This window comes from Stegostoma tigrinum, chromosome 36 (genome assembly GCF_030684315.1).
Source record: "Stegostoma tigrinum isolate sSteTig4 chromosome 36, sSteTig4.hap1, whole genome shotgun sequence".
Lineage (NCBI taxonomy): Eukaryota > Metazoa > Chordata > Chondrichthyes > Orectolobiformes > Stegostomatidae > Stegostoma > Stegostoma tigrinum.
Window position 1 is genome coordinate 18,111,703 of NC_081389.1, and position 15,927 is coordinate 18,127,629.

Genomic DNA, 15,927 nt, shown 5'->3' on the forward strand with positions numbered 1-15,927 from the left:
TTTGGACGGTGGGAGGAAACCGGAGCACCTGGAGGAAACCCACGCAGACACAGAGAGAATGTGCAAACTCCACACAGACAGTCGCCCGAGGGTGGAATCGAACCTGGATCCCTGGCGCTGTGAGGCTGCAGTGCTAACCACTGAGCCACCGTGCTGCCCAAAGCTGGTTGGGTCTCCTTTCTCTATATCTCACATCCAGCGAAGGCAAACACACGTTTCGTATCACCATGGTGCCAGTATAAAGGTGACCTGTTGAAAGAAAACGACCCATTGGTTTACTTTTGCATTGATGTTTGCTCCAGTAAAAGACAGAGTACTGACTGCCCAGGTGTTTGCTCTGCTGCAGGTGATAGGGTCGCCATTGAGCCGGGAACTCCCCGAGAAATTGACGAGCATTGCCGAAGCGGGCGTTACAACCTGTCGCCGACACTCTTCTTCTCTGCTACTCCTCCTGATGATGGGAACCTTTGCCAATACAACACCCACGATGCCAACTACTGTTACAAGTGAGCACCAGTTTCATGTAATAATATAGTTGTAAAGAGTTCACAGAGAACCTTGGGCATCTCTCCCCGTCGAAGAGAGAGAGAATTGGTTCTGTACAGCTTGAGGGCGAATTACTCCGCAAGAGGAGGGGATAAGGTGCACAGGCAGGATTTCTACAAACTGTCATGGTTGTCATAGGGGCTGAACTGTGTGCTTTACTCTGCACTGCGCTCGGGTTATCTAGTTAACTGAGCTAATTGCATCAGCTGAGGTCCCATGAAGGCCTCTCCTCTTCAATCTCACCCCTTGTCTGAGGCAGGGTGACCCTCAGATTAACGCACCGCCAGTCCTCCCTCGCTCTCTTGCTTGTGCACTTGTGCTCTCGCTTGCTGTCCTTTCTCTCTGTCTCTCTCTGTTTCTCTTTCTCTCCCTCTCTCTCATGAGTGAGCAGCCCTATGGTCCCCTGAGACTATAGAATCAGACGGTACAGAAGAGCCCTATCAACTCTGTACTGCCGAAAATAAGTGATCTATACTGGTTCCACTTACCTGCATTTGGATGTTATATTGTAACCTGTGCGCATCCAGTAACTTGGTAAAAGTTGTGAGGTTTCCCACCTCAACTACCCTCCCAGGTCGTGAATTCCAGACCTCCTCCTCTACCCTCTTGGTTATAACGGATTTCCTCCAATCCCCTCTAAATTTTCTGCCTTTCACTTTAAAATTATGCCCCCTTGTTATTGAACTTTCAACCATGGGGAACAGCTTTATAATTACCCTGTCCTTGCCCCGCATATTCTTACGCACCTCAATCAGGTCTCTTGCCAACTTTCTCTGCTCCAAAGAAAATGACCTGAGCTTATCCAGCCTCTCATCGTAGCCACAACATCCTGATGCATCTCCTTTGCCCCCACTCCAGTGCAATCACACTTTGTTAACTTTATAAATCCGTTTAGATTAGATTCCCTACAGTGTGGAAACAGGCCCTTCGGCCCCACAAATCCACGCCGCCCCTTGAAGCGTCCCACCCAGATCCATCCCCCCGTAACCCCCACACCCCTGAACACTACGGGCAATTTCCCATGGCCGATCCCCCTAGCCTGCACATCTTTGGACTGTGGGAGGAAACCAGAGCACCCAGAAGAAGCTCCACACAGACAGGGGGAGAATGTGCAAACTCCACACAGGCATTCGCTCGAGACTGGACTCGAACCTGGGTCCCTGGCACTGTGAGGCAGCAGTGCTAACCACTGAGACACCGTGCCACCCCAGTTGTGACCCCGATGGGGAGTTGAAGCAATATGTTATAGAGTAACAGGATAACATCAGGAAGTTACAAGATTGGAAATTTTGTCTGTTTGTGTAAACGGAGAATGCTAAAACCTTTATTTCTATCTGCTGCACTAATCTGGCGTATGTGCTCAATACCTAATTAAACACACCCGAATAGCAGCTCAGCTGGTGGCTCAGTGCTTAACACTTGTTGCCTTTCAGTGCCTGGGATCCAGGTTTGATTCCGTACTTGGGTGACTTCTGGTTTCTCTGTATATACGTGGATTTCCTCTATATGCTCTGGTTTCGTCCTATAGTCCAAAGATGTGCAGGTGAGGTGGATTTACCATGGGAAGTGCAGGGTTACAGGGATGGGATAAGGGGCCAGGTCTGGGTGGAAGGGTTGGTATGGACTCGATGGGCTAAATGGCTGCCCTCCAGACTGTAGGAATTCTATGTTACTGTGGCCCTCAAAGAAAAAAATTGCAGCATCAGCAACAGCGTTGCAATTCCTGTGAGCTGAAGTGCGTTTTTGTTCATAAGACAATCTGAGATAACGTGGTCAATGCAAACAATGGACCTATTTATTAATTTTTGTGTTGGATTTCCATGCGCACCCGTGTTACGTGATAAAATGACAAATATTATGCTCGTGTTACAAAGCTCCAGTACAGTGATCTCTCACTGGTTTCGGCGATTAGGCACTTGAAGTAACAAAATATGCCAGTGTGTATTTGAAACTAGCTCATCAAAAAAATTCAGTAATAAAGACTTTGAGGTTGTTTTGCAAGATTTTTAATCCTTTCTTTTGGGAAGGAAAGTAAGAACAAAGAATCTCTATGCAAGGCTTCACTCTTGCATGGGTACTGTAGACTCAAACAGCTCTTAATCAATTCAATTCCTAAATATTCTACCTTCCTAGCAACACACTATGATATAATCTAACCGAGTTATCCTATCCTTAAAACACATATATTGAGTAAGCTTCCTGCTGGGACTCCTACTTGGCAAATTCTCACTGTATTTCTCAAGACTTATTTATGGATTTAATCATGGACAGAACCACAGCATTGCCACTGTGCAGACGAGGCCATTCAGCCCATTGAGTTTGCACGAGCCCTCTGAATGTGCATTTTGACTTTGTGTAGTTTTTCTGCCAACCTGCGTGTTCTTTTTAAATAATCATTTGGTGCCCTCTTGAATGCCTCAATTCAACACTGCCTTCCTCACACTTCCAGACAGCGCACTCTAGATCCATGTGCAGTTGCAGTCCGATTTCCCTATTCCTACACTCCAACTCCCTTTCAAAAAAAAGGGCCAACATTCCCTTAGCCTTCCTGATTACTTGCTGCACCTGTGTGCTAGCTTTCTGAGTTTCTTACACAAGTGCCACCTAATCCCTTTGGGTAGCACCTTTCTACAGTTTCTCTCTATTTGAGTAATATTTTGTTCTTTTGTTCTTGCTACCAAAATGAACAAACTCACATTTTTCCTCACCACACTCCATTTCCTGACTTTTTTCCCCATGTATTTATTTTACCACTACAAAGACACCTACAGCACAGGAACAGGCCCTTCGGCCCTCCAAGCCTGTGCCGATCAAGATCCTCTGTCTAACCTGTCATCTGTTTTCGAACGGTCTGTGTCCATTTGCTCCCTGCCCATCCATGTACCTGTTCAAATATATCTTAAAAGACGCTAACGTGTCTGCGTCTACCACCTCCGCTGACAACGCGTTCCAGGTGCCCATCACCCTCTGTGTAAAGAACTTTCCACGCATATCTTCCTTAAACTTTCCTCCTCTCACTTTGAACTCATGACCCCTAGTAATTGAGTCCCCCCGCCCCCCCCCCCCCCCACTCTGGCGGGGGGGGGGGGGGAGCTTTTTGCTATCCACCCTGTCTATAACCCTCATGATTTTGTAGACCTCAATCAGGTCCCCCCTCAATCTCCGTCTTTCTAATGTAAATAATCCTCATCTATTCAACCTCTCTTCATAGCTAGCACCCTCCATACCAGGCAACATCCTGGTGAACCTCCTCTGCACCCTCTCCAAAGCATCCACATCCTTTTGGTAATGTGGCGACCAGAACTGTACACAGTACTCCAAATGTGGCCGAACCAAAGCCCTACACAACTGCAATATGACCTGCCAACTGTTGTACTCAATACCCCGTCCAATGAAGGAAAGCATGCCATATGCCTTCTGAACACCCTACTGACCTGCGTTGTCACCTTCAGGGAGCAATGGACCTGAACACCCAGATCTCTCTGTTCATCAATTTCCCCTAGGACTTTTCCATTTACTGTATAGTTTGCCCTTGAATTTGATCTTCCAAAATGCATCACCTCGCATTTGCCCGGATTGAACTCCATCTGCCACTTATCTGCCCAACTGTCCAGTCTATCTATATTCTGCTGTAATTTCTGTTAATTGTTTGTATCCCTCTCACAATCTCCATTTCCTCCTGTTTTTGTGTTTTCTGTAAAGTTGGCTAAAGTACATTCACGTCCTTCTTCTAAGTCACGAGTATATTACGTAAACATTTGCAGCCCCAGTAATGAACCCTGTGGAACCCCACTGGTCATGGGTTGCCAACCTGAAAAAGATCCCCATATCCCCTCGCACAGTTTCCTGTCCATCAGCCAAATCTCTATGTTGTTCTTGAAGTCCAACTTTTGAAACAATATCCTGCTGAGCTAGACATCAGTTCTAAACAAACCACACTTGGCTCTCAGGAAGTGTCCTTTAAAAACATCTCATAAAGCAGAGAATTATGAGGAGTTGGATATTCACTAGTCAAATTTCAAGAATAAATGGAAAAATTGGTTGAGTCAAAAGTACAAAATGCGTTATAGTGAAATAGTATTATCTCATATCGATTTTTCCTAGATTGGCTACGTCAAAGGTATGATTCAAAATATTTGAGGTGCTGTTGACATGCATTGGATAAATGTGAGGTGTTGCATTTTGGTTTGACAAGCCAGGGCGGGACTTACACAGTTAATAGTATGACCCTGAGGATTGTTGTTGAACAGGGAGACCTAGGGGCACAGGTACATAGTTTTTGAAAGTGACATCTGAATAGACAGGATGGTGAAGAAGGCCAAGCAGCATCAGAGGAACAGGGAGGCTGACGTTTCGGGTCTAGGCCCTTCTTCTGAAGAAGAGCCTAGGTCCAAAATGTCAGCCTTCCTGCTCCCCTGATGCTGCTTGGCCTGCTGTGTTCATCCAGCTCCACACCTTGTTATCTCCAATTCTCCAGCATCGGCAGTTCCTGCTATCTCTGATGAAAGAGGCATTTGGTATGCTTGCCTTCATCTGTCATGGCATTGAATATAGGAGTTGGGACATCATGTTATGGCTGCACAAGACAATTTTGAGGCCATACTTGGAATACTGCATACATTTCTTGTCACAGTGCTATAGGAAGAATGTTAATAAACAGAATAGGTGCAGAAAAGATTTACAAGAATGTTACTGGGCCTGGAGAGTTTAAGTTGTTAAGGAGAGGCCTTATCCCTTGGACCATAGGAGATTGAGAGGTGACCTTGTAGAGGTTTGTAAAATGATCAGGGCCATAGGTCATTTCCCCAGGGTTGGAGAGTCCAGAACTAGAGGCCATTGGCTTAAGGTAAGAGGGAAAAGCTTGAAAAGGGACCAGAGGAGCAACAGTTTCAAACGGAGAGTGTGGTGCATGTGTGGATCAAGCTGCTAGAGGAACTGATAGAGTGATAATGGGAACTGCAGATGCTGGAGAATCCAAGATAATAAAATGTGAGGCTGGATGAACACAGCAGGCCCAGCAGCATCTCAGGAGCACAAAAGCTGATGTTTCGGGCCTAGATCCTTCATCTGAAGGGTCTAGGACCGAAACGTCAACTTTTGTGCTCCTGAGATGCTGCTGGGCCTGCTGTGTTCATCCAGCCTCACATTTTTTTATCAGACGAACTGATAGAGATGGGTACAATTACAGCATTCAATAGATATTTGGATGGGTACATGAATGTCTGCTCCACACTCCCCTCCAGCCCCAGCACCCCGGCACTTTTTCCTGCAACCGAAGCAAGTGCTACACCTGCCCCTATGCCTCCCCCCTCACCCCATCCCAGGCCCTAAGAAGACTTTCCACATCAAACAGATGTTCACCTGCACACCTCTTAATGTGATATACTGTATCTGCTGTTCCCGTTGTGGCCTCCTCTACATCGGGGAAACCAAATGGAGGCTTGGGGACCGCTTTGCGGAACACCTACGCTCAGTTCACAACAAACAACTGCACCTCCCAGTCACGAACCATTTCAACTCCCTCCACCTATTCCTCGGACGACATGTCCATCATGGGCCTCCTGCATAGCCACGAGGACGTCACCTGAAAGATGCAGGAACATCTCATGTTTCACTTGGGAACCCTGCAGCTCAAGGATACCAATGTGGACTTCACAAGCTTCAAAATCTCCCCTTCCCCGACCACATCCCAAAACCAGCCCAGCTAGTCCCCATGTCCTTAACCATTCCCCCTACCTCAAGACCTATCCACTAACCTCATCCCGCATCCTTGACCTGTTCGTCCTCCCTGGACTGGCCTATCCCCTCCATAACTCCCCGCCGACATTCACCTTCACTGGCTCCAACCCTGCCTCTTTGACCTGTCTGTCTCCTCTCACCCTATCTTCTCCTTTATTCATCTTGTATCCTCCTCCCCCGTCTCTCTATTTATTTCAGAATCCCCTTCCCCTCCCCCACTTCTGAAGAAGGGCCTAGGCTCGAAACGTCAACTTTCCTGCTCCTCTGATGCCTGCTGTGTTCCTCCAGCTTCACACCATGTTATCTCAGATTCTCCTGCATCAGCAGTTCCTACTATCTCTAATAATTCCAAACTGCACCAGTCCCACTTGCCTGCTCCTGACCGATATGCCTCCAAAGCTTTACTATCCATGTACTTATTGAAATGACTTTTAAACATTGTAAGTGTATCTTTTGGAAAGTCACCTCTCAGCCTCCTACACTCCAGTGGAAAAAGTCCCGGCCTTTCTTTGTGACTCAGACCATCCATACTCAGCAACATGCTGGTAAATCTCTTTTGAATCGTCTCCAGCTTAATAATATCCTTCTTATAACTGGCAACCTGGACTGGATGCAGTACTCCAGAAGAGGCCTCACTGATGTGCTGTGCAACCTCAACATGACTTGCGAACTCCTTCACTGAAAGGGCTGAGCAATGAAGGCAAGTGTGCTGATTGCCTTTTTAACCATTCTATCTGTATGTGACGCAAACTTCAAAGAAATATTTTTCGACAGCCCTTGTTTATTGTACCAAAATGCAGTACCTCACATTTATCTGGATTGACCTCCTCACATTCACCATGATATGTGCAGAAATGTCGAATTTGAAAGGGGACAACATGTCATGCTGAGTTGCCAAGTTACTTTGATAGCTCGTGGAAAATGTGTCCAGGAATGATGCTGCTCTGCAGCAAAAAAAGAACAAGTCCAGGCAGTTTTGAATTAATCAAAAGGATGGGGAGCAATAATTCCCTAATGTGTCCCAATCACTTGGCATTCCAACCCCATTCAGCACTGTATTCTCTCACACAGCGTAAAATGTTGCACCCTTTGAAATTTGACATTCTTGCATCCGATCTGACGAGGATAAGACAATAAACTTTCACAGGCAAGTCTCTTTGTGTTTCAGACGTGCCGGGAAAGCTTAGTGTTTGTGCTGTTTCATTCTCGTTTCAGGCTCCCTGAATCCATTAGCTGTGAAGAAGGTGCTTTGATTGAACCCCTCTCTGTTGCAATTCATGCCTGTCGTAGAGGAGGGGTTACAATTGGCAGCAAAGTCTTCATTTTAGGGGCAGGTAAGCCCTTTACATTGTGTGAATAACTATTAGTGGCTGCTGAAAATTTTACGTGGAATTTTCTCCCATTCTTCCAATTATTTCCAATTTTTTTTCCTTCTGCCAACCAGCAGTCTTAGTCTTCGTCTTCAAGGAAGGATGCATTTGTTCTGGAGGTGCCACAGTGAGCCTCAGTAGGCTGTTCCTTTGACGAGAGGCTGAGCCTATGGTGGGCTACTGGGGCTCTTGTGTCAGAAGTTTAGAAAAATGAGAGGTGATCTCACAGAATGATCACAGTGTAGGAGCAGGCCATTTGGCCCATCAAGTCCACACCAACCCTCCAAAGAGCGTTTCACCAAGACCGAGCCCGATACCCTACCCCGTAACCCTGCATTTCCATGGCCGATCCACCTAACCTAACACATCTTTAGACTGTGGGAGGAAACTGGAGCACCCAGAGGAAATCCATACACACAGCTGTTTGCCCGAAGGTGGATTTGGACCTGGGTTCCTGATGCTGTGAGGCAGCAGAGCTAATCACATGCTGCTCATTGAAACATACAAAATTCTGAAGAGTAGAAACTGAGAGGTTATTTCAGATCTGATGGGGAGTCTGGGACTTGGAGCTCAGCTTTCAGATAAGGAACCCTTAGAACTGAGAGTTAGAACTGGGCAGCACGGTGGCTCAGTGGTTAGCACTGCAGCCTCACAGCGCCAGGGACCTGGGTTTGATTACACCCCCAGGGGACTGTCTGTGTGCAGTTTGCACGTTTTCCCAGTGTCTCTGCAGGTTTCCACCACGTGCGCCGGTTTCCTCCCACAGTCCAAAGGTGTGCAGGCTAGATGGATCGGCCGTGCTAAGTTGTCTGTAGTGTTCAAGGATGTGTAGATTAGGTGGGATGTAGAGGATGGGTCTGGGTGGGATGCTCCAATGGTCAGAATGGACCTGTTGGGCCAAAGGACATGTTTCTGTACTGTAGGGAAATCTCTCATCATAACTTTTTGTTGAGCTGAGGGATCTGGGTCAAAGCCATTATAGGGAGTTCGGCCACTGATCAGTCATGTTCTTATTGAATGGTTTGAGGGGCTGAATGGCCTGTTCCTGTTCCTAGTTGAGATGAGGAAATCTTCTGCTCAAAGGGCTGTGAACTTTTGGTGTTCCGTATCCCAGAGGGTTGTGGAGACTCCATTGTTGATGTATTTAAGACTGGCGTAAACCAGATCCCTGAGCAAATCGAGGTATGTGGACAGGAAAATGGAAAGATAGAAGACGATGAACCACAACCATTTTGTTTTCATTTTTCTCTCATGGGATGTCAAAATCAGCACTTGTTGCCCATCCCTAATCACTTTATGCCTTTGAAAAAACTTCTGAACACTTTCCTTTATGTGCCTTGGTATTATGTTTTGAATTTACAATGCTTTTATGACATGAAGAGTATAGGAGCATTTTAATACCTTACAGATACCAAATCAATACAACTTCCCATTGCAGAAAAAGAAGCAATCTGAATTTTCGATAAATCCCGTAACAAGTTCACACCCCTCTTGCAGTTTGTGAGGGACATTCCTGACTGCACTTTGTTGGGGAGTCAGGAAGGTGTGAAGATAAATCACATAGAGAAAAATCAGATTATGCCTGAATTCCGTAAATATCCCGGTTTCGTTTCTCGCCTGACAGGCAGTAGTTATAGAATATCAGCCAAATCTGTTGAGTAATTCCTTGCAAATAGCTCTTGAGCATAGTACCAGTGAAAGCTATTCATCAGAGAATTGAGGGCATCGTGCCCTAGTTCTCACAGGCTTGCCCCTGAAGAGTGAAGCCCAGCACTGAGAGAACTTTTCACTGTCGCTTTGCCTTGTACGTGGAGAGTGATGGTCTCACGAGCAACTTGTTTTGTCTGAAAGGGCCAATTGGACTCGTGAATCTGCTGGTTTCCAAGTCCATGGGAGCATCTCAGATTGTGATCTGTGGTAAGTTGTTTGTTTTGTGTGTCTCTTAAAATTAAGTACAGAAGAACATCTTTTCCACCCAGAATCAATGCATTGTTAGCATGCCAACGATTATTGTCAGTGATATCAAACCTGAAATGTATTTAACTTACTAACTGGCTCACAAGTCTGTGCCTGCACACATAAGAAAATTCAAGTCAGAATCCAATATGTAATTTTATCTTTACGCTGCCTCCTTCTAATTTTTTTATTTACTATTTCCACTTCATGCAGAGAATTGACTGTTTACGTAGCCTCTAGGTTTCTCTGCTTTAACATTTTGGAGGCTCGAAAGAGGCTGTTCTGCCTGTCATACATTTGTGTGTTCTCGCAAAAGCAATCTATCCAGTTCAGTAAGGCCCTTTCCCCTCAAGTCAGCTTCTTATTCATTCCTTTAGTTCCTTAAACTCATTGTCATAGAGTCATACATTCATACAGTACAGAAACAGACCCTTTGGTCCAACCAGCCCGTGCCAACCACAATCCCTAACTACACTAGTCCGGCCTGCCTGCGCTTGGCCATTTTGCCTGCAAATATTTCTTCATTCATGTAATTTTTGTTGTGGGTGTCCCCATCCACCACTTCCTTCGGAAGCACATTCTACATATGAACCACTCCCTCATGTCTTTTTTAAATGTTCTCCTCTTACCTTAAAACTACGCTCCCTCTGCCTTGGAATCCCCCATCCAAGGGAAAAGGAACCTGCCAGTCAGCTTCTCGCTATCCCACATGATTTTATTACAGCCATAGAATCCTTACGGTGTAGAGGCAGGCCATTAGGCCTATCAAGTCTACACCAACCCTCTGAAGAACATCTCACCCAGATCCACCCCCCCCCGCTGCACTGTAGTTCTGCACTTCCCACCAGTAACGCATCCAGCCTGCACACCTTTGGACACTTGGTGCAATTTAGCATGGTTGGTCCACCTAGTCTTTAGCCTGTGGGGGAGGAAACCGGAGCAAACCTGCACCCAGGGAGAATGTGCAAACTCCACACAGACAGTTGCCTGAGGCTGGAATTGAACCTGGGTCCCTGGTGCTGTGAGGCAGCAGCGCTAACCGCCGAGCCGCTCCTGTAGAAGTTATAAACCTCTATAAGGTCTCCCCTCAACCTCCTACACTTCAGTGAAAAATGTCCTAGCGTATCTAGCCTCTCCTTGTAACTCAGAGCCTCCATTTGTGGCATCATCTTGGTAAATTCCTTTTGAACCCTCTCCAGTTTAATAACATCCTTTCTAACAAACATGCATGCACACACGCACACACGCACCCCTTTGAACTGTGTATTCCTTCAGACTTTGTCCCTGCAGTATGTGTGAACCAGGACTTAAAATAAGGGTTGGTGTTTCAGTCAGAAAAGGCAAATCTTGTGTGGCATTATCGCCAGGTAATGCCAACGGTATCCTGGTTCGAATCCCTCTGTCTTGGAATCCCCCATCCAAGGGAAAAGGAACCTGCCAGTCAGCTTCTCTCTATCCCACATGATTTTATTAGAGCCATAGAATCCTTACGGTGTAGAAGCAGGCCATTTAGCCCAACAAGTCTACACCAACCCACTGAAGAACATCTCACCCAGATCCACCCCCTGCTCCACTGCAGTTCGATGGTCGAATTTGAATTCAATAAAAAAATCTGGAATTACGAGTCTAATGATGACTGTGAAACCATTGTCGATTGTTGGAAACACCCATCCAGTTCAGTAAGGTCCTTTAGGGAAGGAAACTGCCATCCTTACCTGGTCTGGCCTACGTGTGACTCCAGACCCACAGTAAAGTGGTTGATTCTCAATTGCCCTCAGTCAGGGATGGGCAATAAATGCTGCTCTAGCCAGCACTACACCACTGCCTCCCACAAGATTGTATTCCTCATTAATCATGTGGGCACCAAAGCCCAATCGTCTTTTTGTCACTTGTTCACTGGTGGTGTTGTCTTCCCAAAGAACTGGTGGCACAGTGGCTCATCAGTTAGCACTGCTGCCTGACAGTGCCAGGGAACCGGGTTCAATTCCAGCCTCTGGATGACTGTCTGCGATGGGTTTGCACATCCCCCTGGTGTTGTGTGGTTTTCAGCTGGGTAGACCGGTTTTCTCCCACAGTCCAAAGATGTGCAGGTTTGGTGGATTGGCTGTGCTAAATTATTCATAGTGTCCAGACATATGCAGGCTAGGTGGATAGCCATGGGGAAAATGGGGTTACAGGGAGTGGGCCTGGAGATGAGATGCTCTTTGCAGTGTCATTGTAGACTCAATGGGCTGAATGGCCTGCTTACACACTGTAAGGATTCTCTGATTCTATGAATTGACTGCCTTGGGTTTTCACCTCTGTCCATCTTATGCTGTCCTTTCACTGTCCACAATGGATCAACTGCATTCAGTCCATTATGCTGTCATCCATTTCTACCCCTGCGACCTTCTCCCACTTTTTCTGCCCCATCCTATCCGTTTTCTGTACTAGAGATATGACTGAAGCATTGTATCTCTCTCTCTCTCTCTCTCTCTGACGTGATGTGCTGTTCTCCAGCTACTTCTAGAACTTCCTCAGTGTCTTTCTGCCTGTGTAGGATGTGAGAACATTCTCTCATATATGTATATCTTCTCGTCTCAAATGCATTCAGCTTAATGAGAGATCCCTTCTTTGTTACCCATCTTCCCAGGCATATCAAGTACAAGAAGGAGCGTAGCACCTCAGAGGTCTTTTCCTAAGACTGTTTCTGTTTTTATTGATGAGACAACAAAGTGTGGGGCTGGATGAATGCAGCAGGTCAAGCAGCATCTTAGGAACACAAAAGCTGATGTTTCGGGCCTAGGCTGTTGACACTTGTTCCTTTCTGACAAAACTGGTCACAGTTATCTCAAATCTCCTTCTGTCTTTTATTTACCATTAGTGTTATGTGTTTACTGTACATGTTATATCTGTCAGCAATGCAAAGGTGACAATCATTGAACTTGACTTTAAATTGTCTTAAGTAATTGCAAAATCTCTACGCATGTGCTCTCAGCCCAAGTTTTCGAAGCTTTAAAATGGTGTCAGCTATTTAAGCTCTCTAGCTCCACCTATGGATTTAAGAAATCAAGTACAACGAACATAGATCAGCTTAGAAGCCACACAGCACCAGGTTATAGTCCCTTCATCAGATGCTCCGATGGAGCGTCGAGGCCTGAAACGTCAGCTTTTGTGCTCCTGAGATGCTGCTTGGCCTGCTGTGTTCATCCAGCTCCACACTTTGTTATCTTGGATTCTCCAGCATCTGCAGTTCCCATTATCTCTGACCAGGTTATAGTCCAACAGGTTTATTTAAAACTCACCTGGTGAAGGAGCAGCACTCTCGAAAGCTTGTGATTTTAAATGAACCTGTTGGACTATAACCTGGTGCCTTCTGACTTTGTCCATCCCAGCCCAACACCAGCACCTCCATACCACAACATAGGTCTGTGAATAAACCAACAGAATCAAACATAGGATTTGTGGAACATACCATTCTGATGAAGGGTCACTGGTCCTGAAATGTCTACAGATGCTGCCAGACCTGCCGAGCTTTTCCAGCAATTTCTGTTTTTGTTTCTGATTTACAACATCTGTAGTTCCTGCTGTTTTTTATAATCAAAAAGGGGAGGTGATGGCATTGTGGTATTGTCGCTGGACTGTTAATCCAGGGACCCTGATAATGTTCTGGGGACCCAGGTTCAAAGCCCACCACGGCAGATGGTGGAATTTGTATTCAATAAAATACCTGGAATTGAGAGTCTAATCATGCCCATGAATCCACTGTCGTAAAAGCCCATCTGGTTCACTAATGTGTTTAGGGAAGGAAACTGTCATCCTTCCTTGCTCTGGCCTACGTGTGACTCCAGACCCAACACCCCTGACAATTAGGGATGGGCAGTAAATGATGCCCAGCCAGCATTGCCCTCATCCCATGAATGAATAAAGGAATAAAGACACAGATCTATTAAACGGTTGAACACACTGGTAAATATTGCTGCGCAAGTACTTCGAATGCCATTGCACCGTTTCAGATCTATCACTGAAAAGACTGGAGAAGGCAAAGCAGATGGGAGCCACTTTTACCATTGCAGTCGAGAAGACCATGACTCCCCAGGAACTGGGTCAGAAAGTGAAGCAGACCCTAGGTGGCGCTATGCCTGATATATCCATTGAATGCACTGGAGCAGAGCTGTGCGTCCAGGGTGGTATCCTTGTAAGTATCGGAAGCTGGCATGGCTGACAGTCACAGGTTTGATGGTGTAATTTATACCTTGTATAAGCTGTTCAAGAGAAACCTCACGTGACTGTTTTGGAGAAGGAAGGGCATTGTCTTATGATAATAGGTTAAGCAGGTCGGGCCTCTACCCGTCCAGAGTTTAGAAAAAGGTGAGGTGATGTTACTGAAATGTCTAGTATCCTGACGAGGGTTCTGACAGGGTGGATGCTGGGAGGCTGAGGTTACCATGAAGGACTCTGCTTCTCAACGTCTCCCCACGTCTCAGGTTAAACCACCACCAATCGTCTCTCTCTCTCTCTCTCTCTCTCTGTCTAATGAGGGGGCCGCTGTAGGAATCTCAGAGACTGTGGCAATTTTACCATTCATTTTGCAAAACCTGCACCCTGTATAACACCAACAGGGAAGGGAATGCTGAAGTAATGCAATGTTTACTGTAAATATCTTAAATCAGAATTTGTGATTGATTTGATCACTGGGAGGGTCAATGGCGACAACTTGACTGAAAAAGTTCTTCTGCATGATTAAATCCTTGCCTACAATTGCAAACTGTAGAATTTTGGAATTTTGACAGGTGAATCCATAACTGACTGAAGTTATGAATGAATGTGTATTTTTTAACTGTATCTATTTCATGTGTTTCCTTAGGCAACCAAGTCTGGAGGGGTGTTGGTCCTTGTTGGGTTAGGAGAACCTTCAGCAAACATCCCCATATTAGATATGTTAATCCGAGAAGTGGATATCAGGGGAGTTTTCAGATATTGCAACACGTAAGTACTTGGGGGAAAAAGAAGAGTATTTATTTAAAACTCCTGAATGCACTTGACTGGTTGGTATGGGTTCAGTGCTAATCTCACATGCTGCATAAATAAAATTTCCTGCTGACTTCTCCATCAAAGTTGCAGGAGTCAATCAGAAGAACCCCTGCTGCTCACAGTGCCAGCGACCTGGGTTTGATTCCAGCCTTGGGTGTTTGCGTGTTCTCCCCGTGTCTGCGTGAGTCCAGAGGTGTGTAGGTTAGGTGGATTGGCCATGCTAAATTGCCCAAAGTGTTCTGGGATTTGCAGGCTAGGTACGTGAACAGGGCTATAGGGATAGGTCGGTTACTGTTTGGAGGTTCAGTATAGATGGGCTGCATGGCCTACTTCCATGCTGTGTGGATTCTACGATTCTAAACTGTGGCTGAATTACAGGTGACTTTGCTTTCTCAATCCTCCAGTGACTGAACTCACGAAGTAAATGAAAACAATCAAAGTAAAAGAAGAAAAAAGTCTGATGCTGTACCAACTGAGGTGGCATGGTGGCTCGGTGGTTAGCATCGCTGCCTACAATGTTATGACAACTGCAGAAACTTGGTTGAGAGAAGGGCATGTATGGCAGCTGAATGTTCCAGGGTTTGGATGTTTCAGGCAAGATATAACGGGATGTAAAAGAGGGTAGCACAGTGGCTCAGTGGGTAGCACTGCTGCCTGACAGTGCTAGGGATCCAGGTTCGATTCCACCCTTGGGTGACTCGGTGTGGAGTTTGTACATTCTCCCCGTGTCTGCATAGGTTTCCTCTGGGTGCTCCAGTTTCCTCCCACCATCCAAAGATGTGCAGGCTGGGTGGATCGGCCATGGGAATAGGCCTGTAGTGTCCAGGGATGTGTAGATTAGGTGGGTTATAGGGGGATAGGCCTGGGTGGGATGGTCTGAGGGTCGGTGTAGACTTGTTGGGCCGAAGGGCCTGTTTCAACACTGTCGGCATTTTACGAAAAGAAGAACAGTGAGAATTAATTACAAGTTGAGTTCAAACACTTAAAATGCTTGCCATCACTTAGAATTTCAAAGGGGAACCCTTGCATCTGAGGGTTCAGAAAAGATTGGCTGGTTCTGTGGATGCAAGTGTACAAATTATGGGCAGTCCATTTGGCCCCTCGAGCCTGCTCCACTATCCAAGACAATCATGGCTCATCTGAGTGTGGGCTTCCTTATTCCAAATTATTGTTGGTGAGGAAACATTCAAGCAGAGGTTGGAGAAACTGGGATGTGCTCCTTAAGAGATGAGAAGGTTCAAGATCAGATTTGATCGTTTCGAAGCCATGAAGAGGTTCTAGACAGTAGAGGTCAGGGAGGAAC

General features: G+C 46.0%; 1 protein-coding gene across 2 annotated transcripts in view; it reads left to right on the plus strand.

Annotated features, from left to right (window-relative positions):
- The window catches only part of LOC125446788 (sorbitol dehydrogenase-like), a 67,183-nt gene that overhangs the window by 29,277 nt on the left and 21,979 nt on the right, over positions 1 to 15,927 (plus strand). For both annotated transcript variants that reach the window (XM_059640210.1, XM_048520603.2), the window contains exons 5-9: positions 347 to 506; positions 7,501 to 7,619; positions 9,507 to 9,572; positions 13,607 to 13,788; positions 14,458 to 14,579. In XM_059640210.1, coding sequence (XP_059496193.1) covers positions 347 to 506; positions 7,501 to 7,619; positions 9,507 to 9,572; positions 13,607 to 13,788; positions 14,458 to 14,579 — 649 coding nt within the window. The remainder of the gene's footprint in view (positions 1 to 346; positions 507 to 7,500; positions 7,620 to 9,506; positions 9,573 to 13,606; positions 13,789 to 14,457; positions 14,580 to 15,927) is intronic.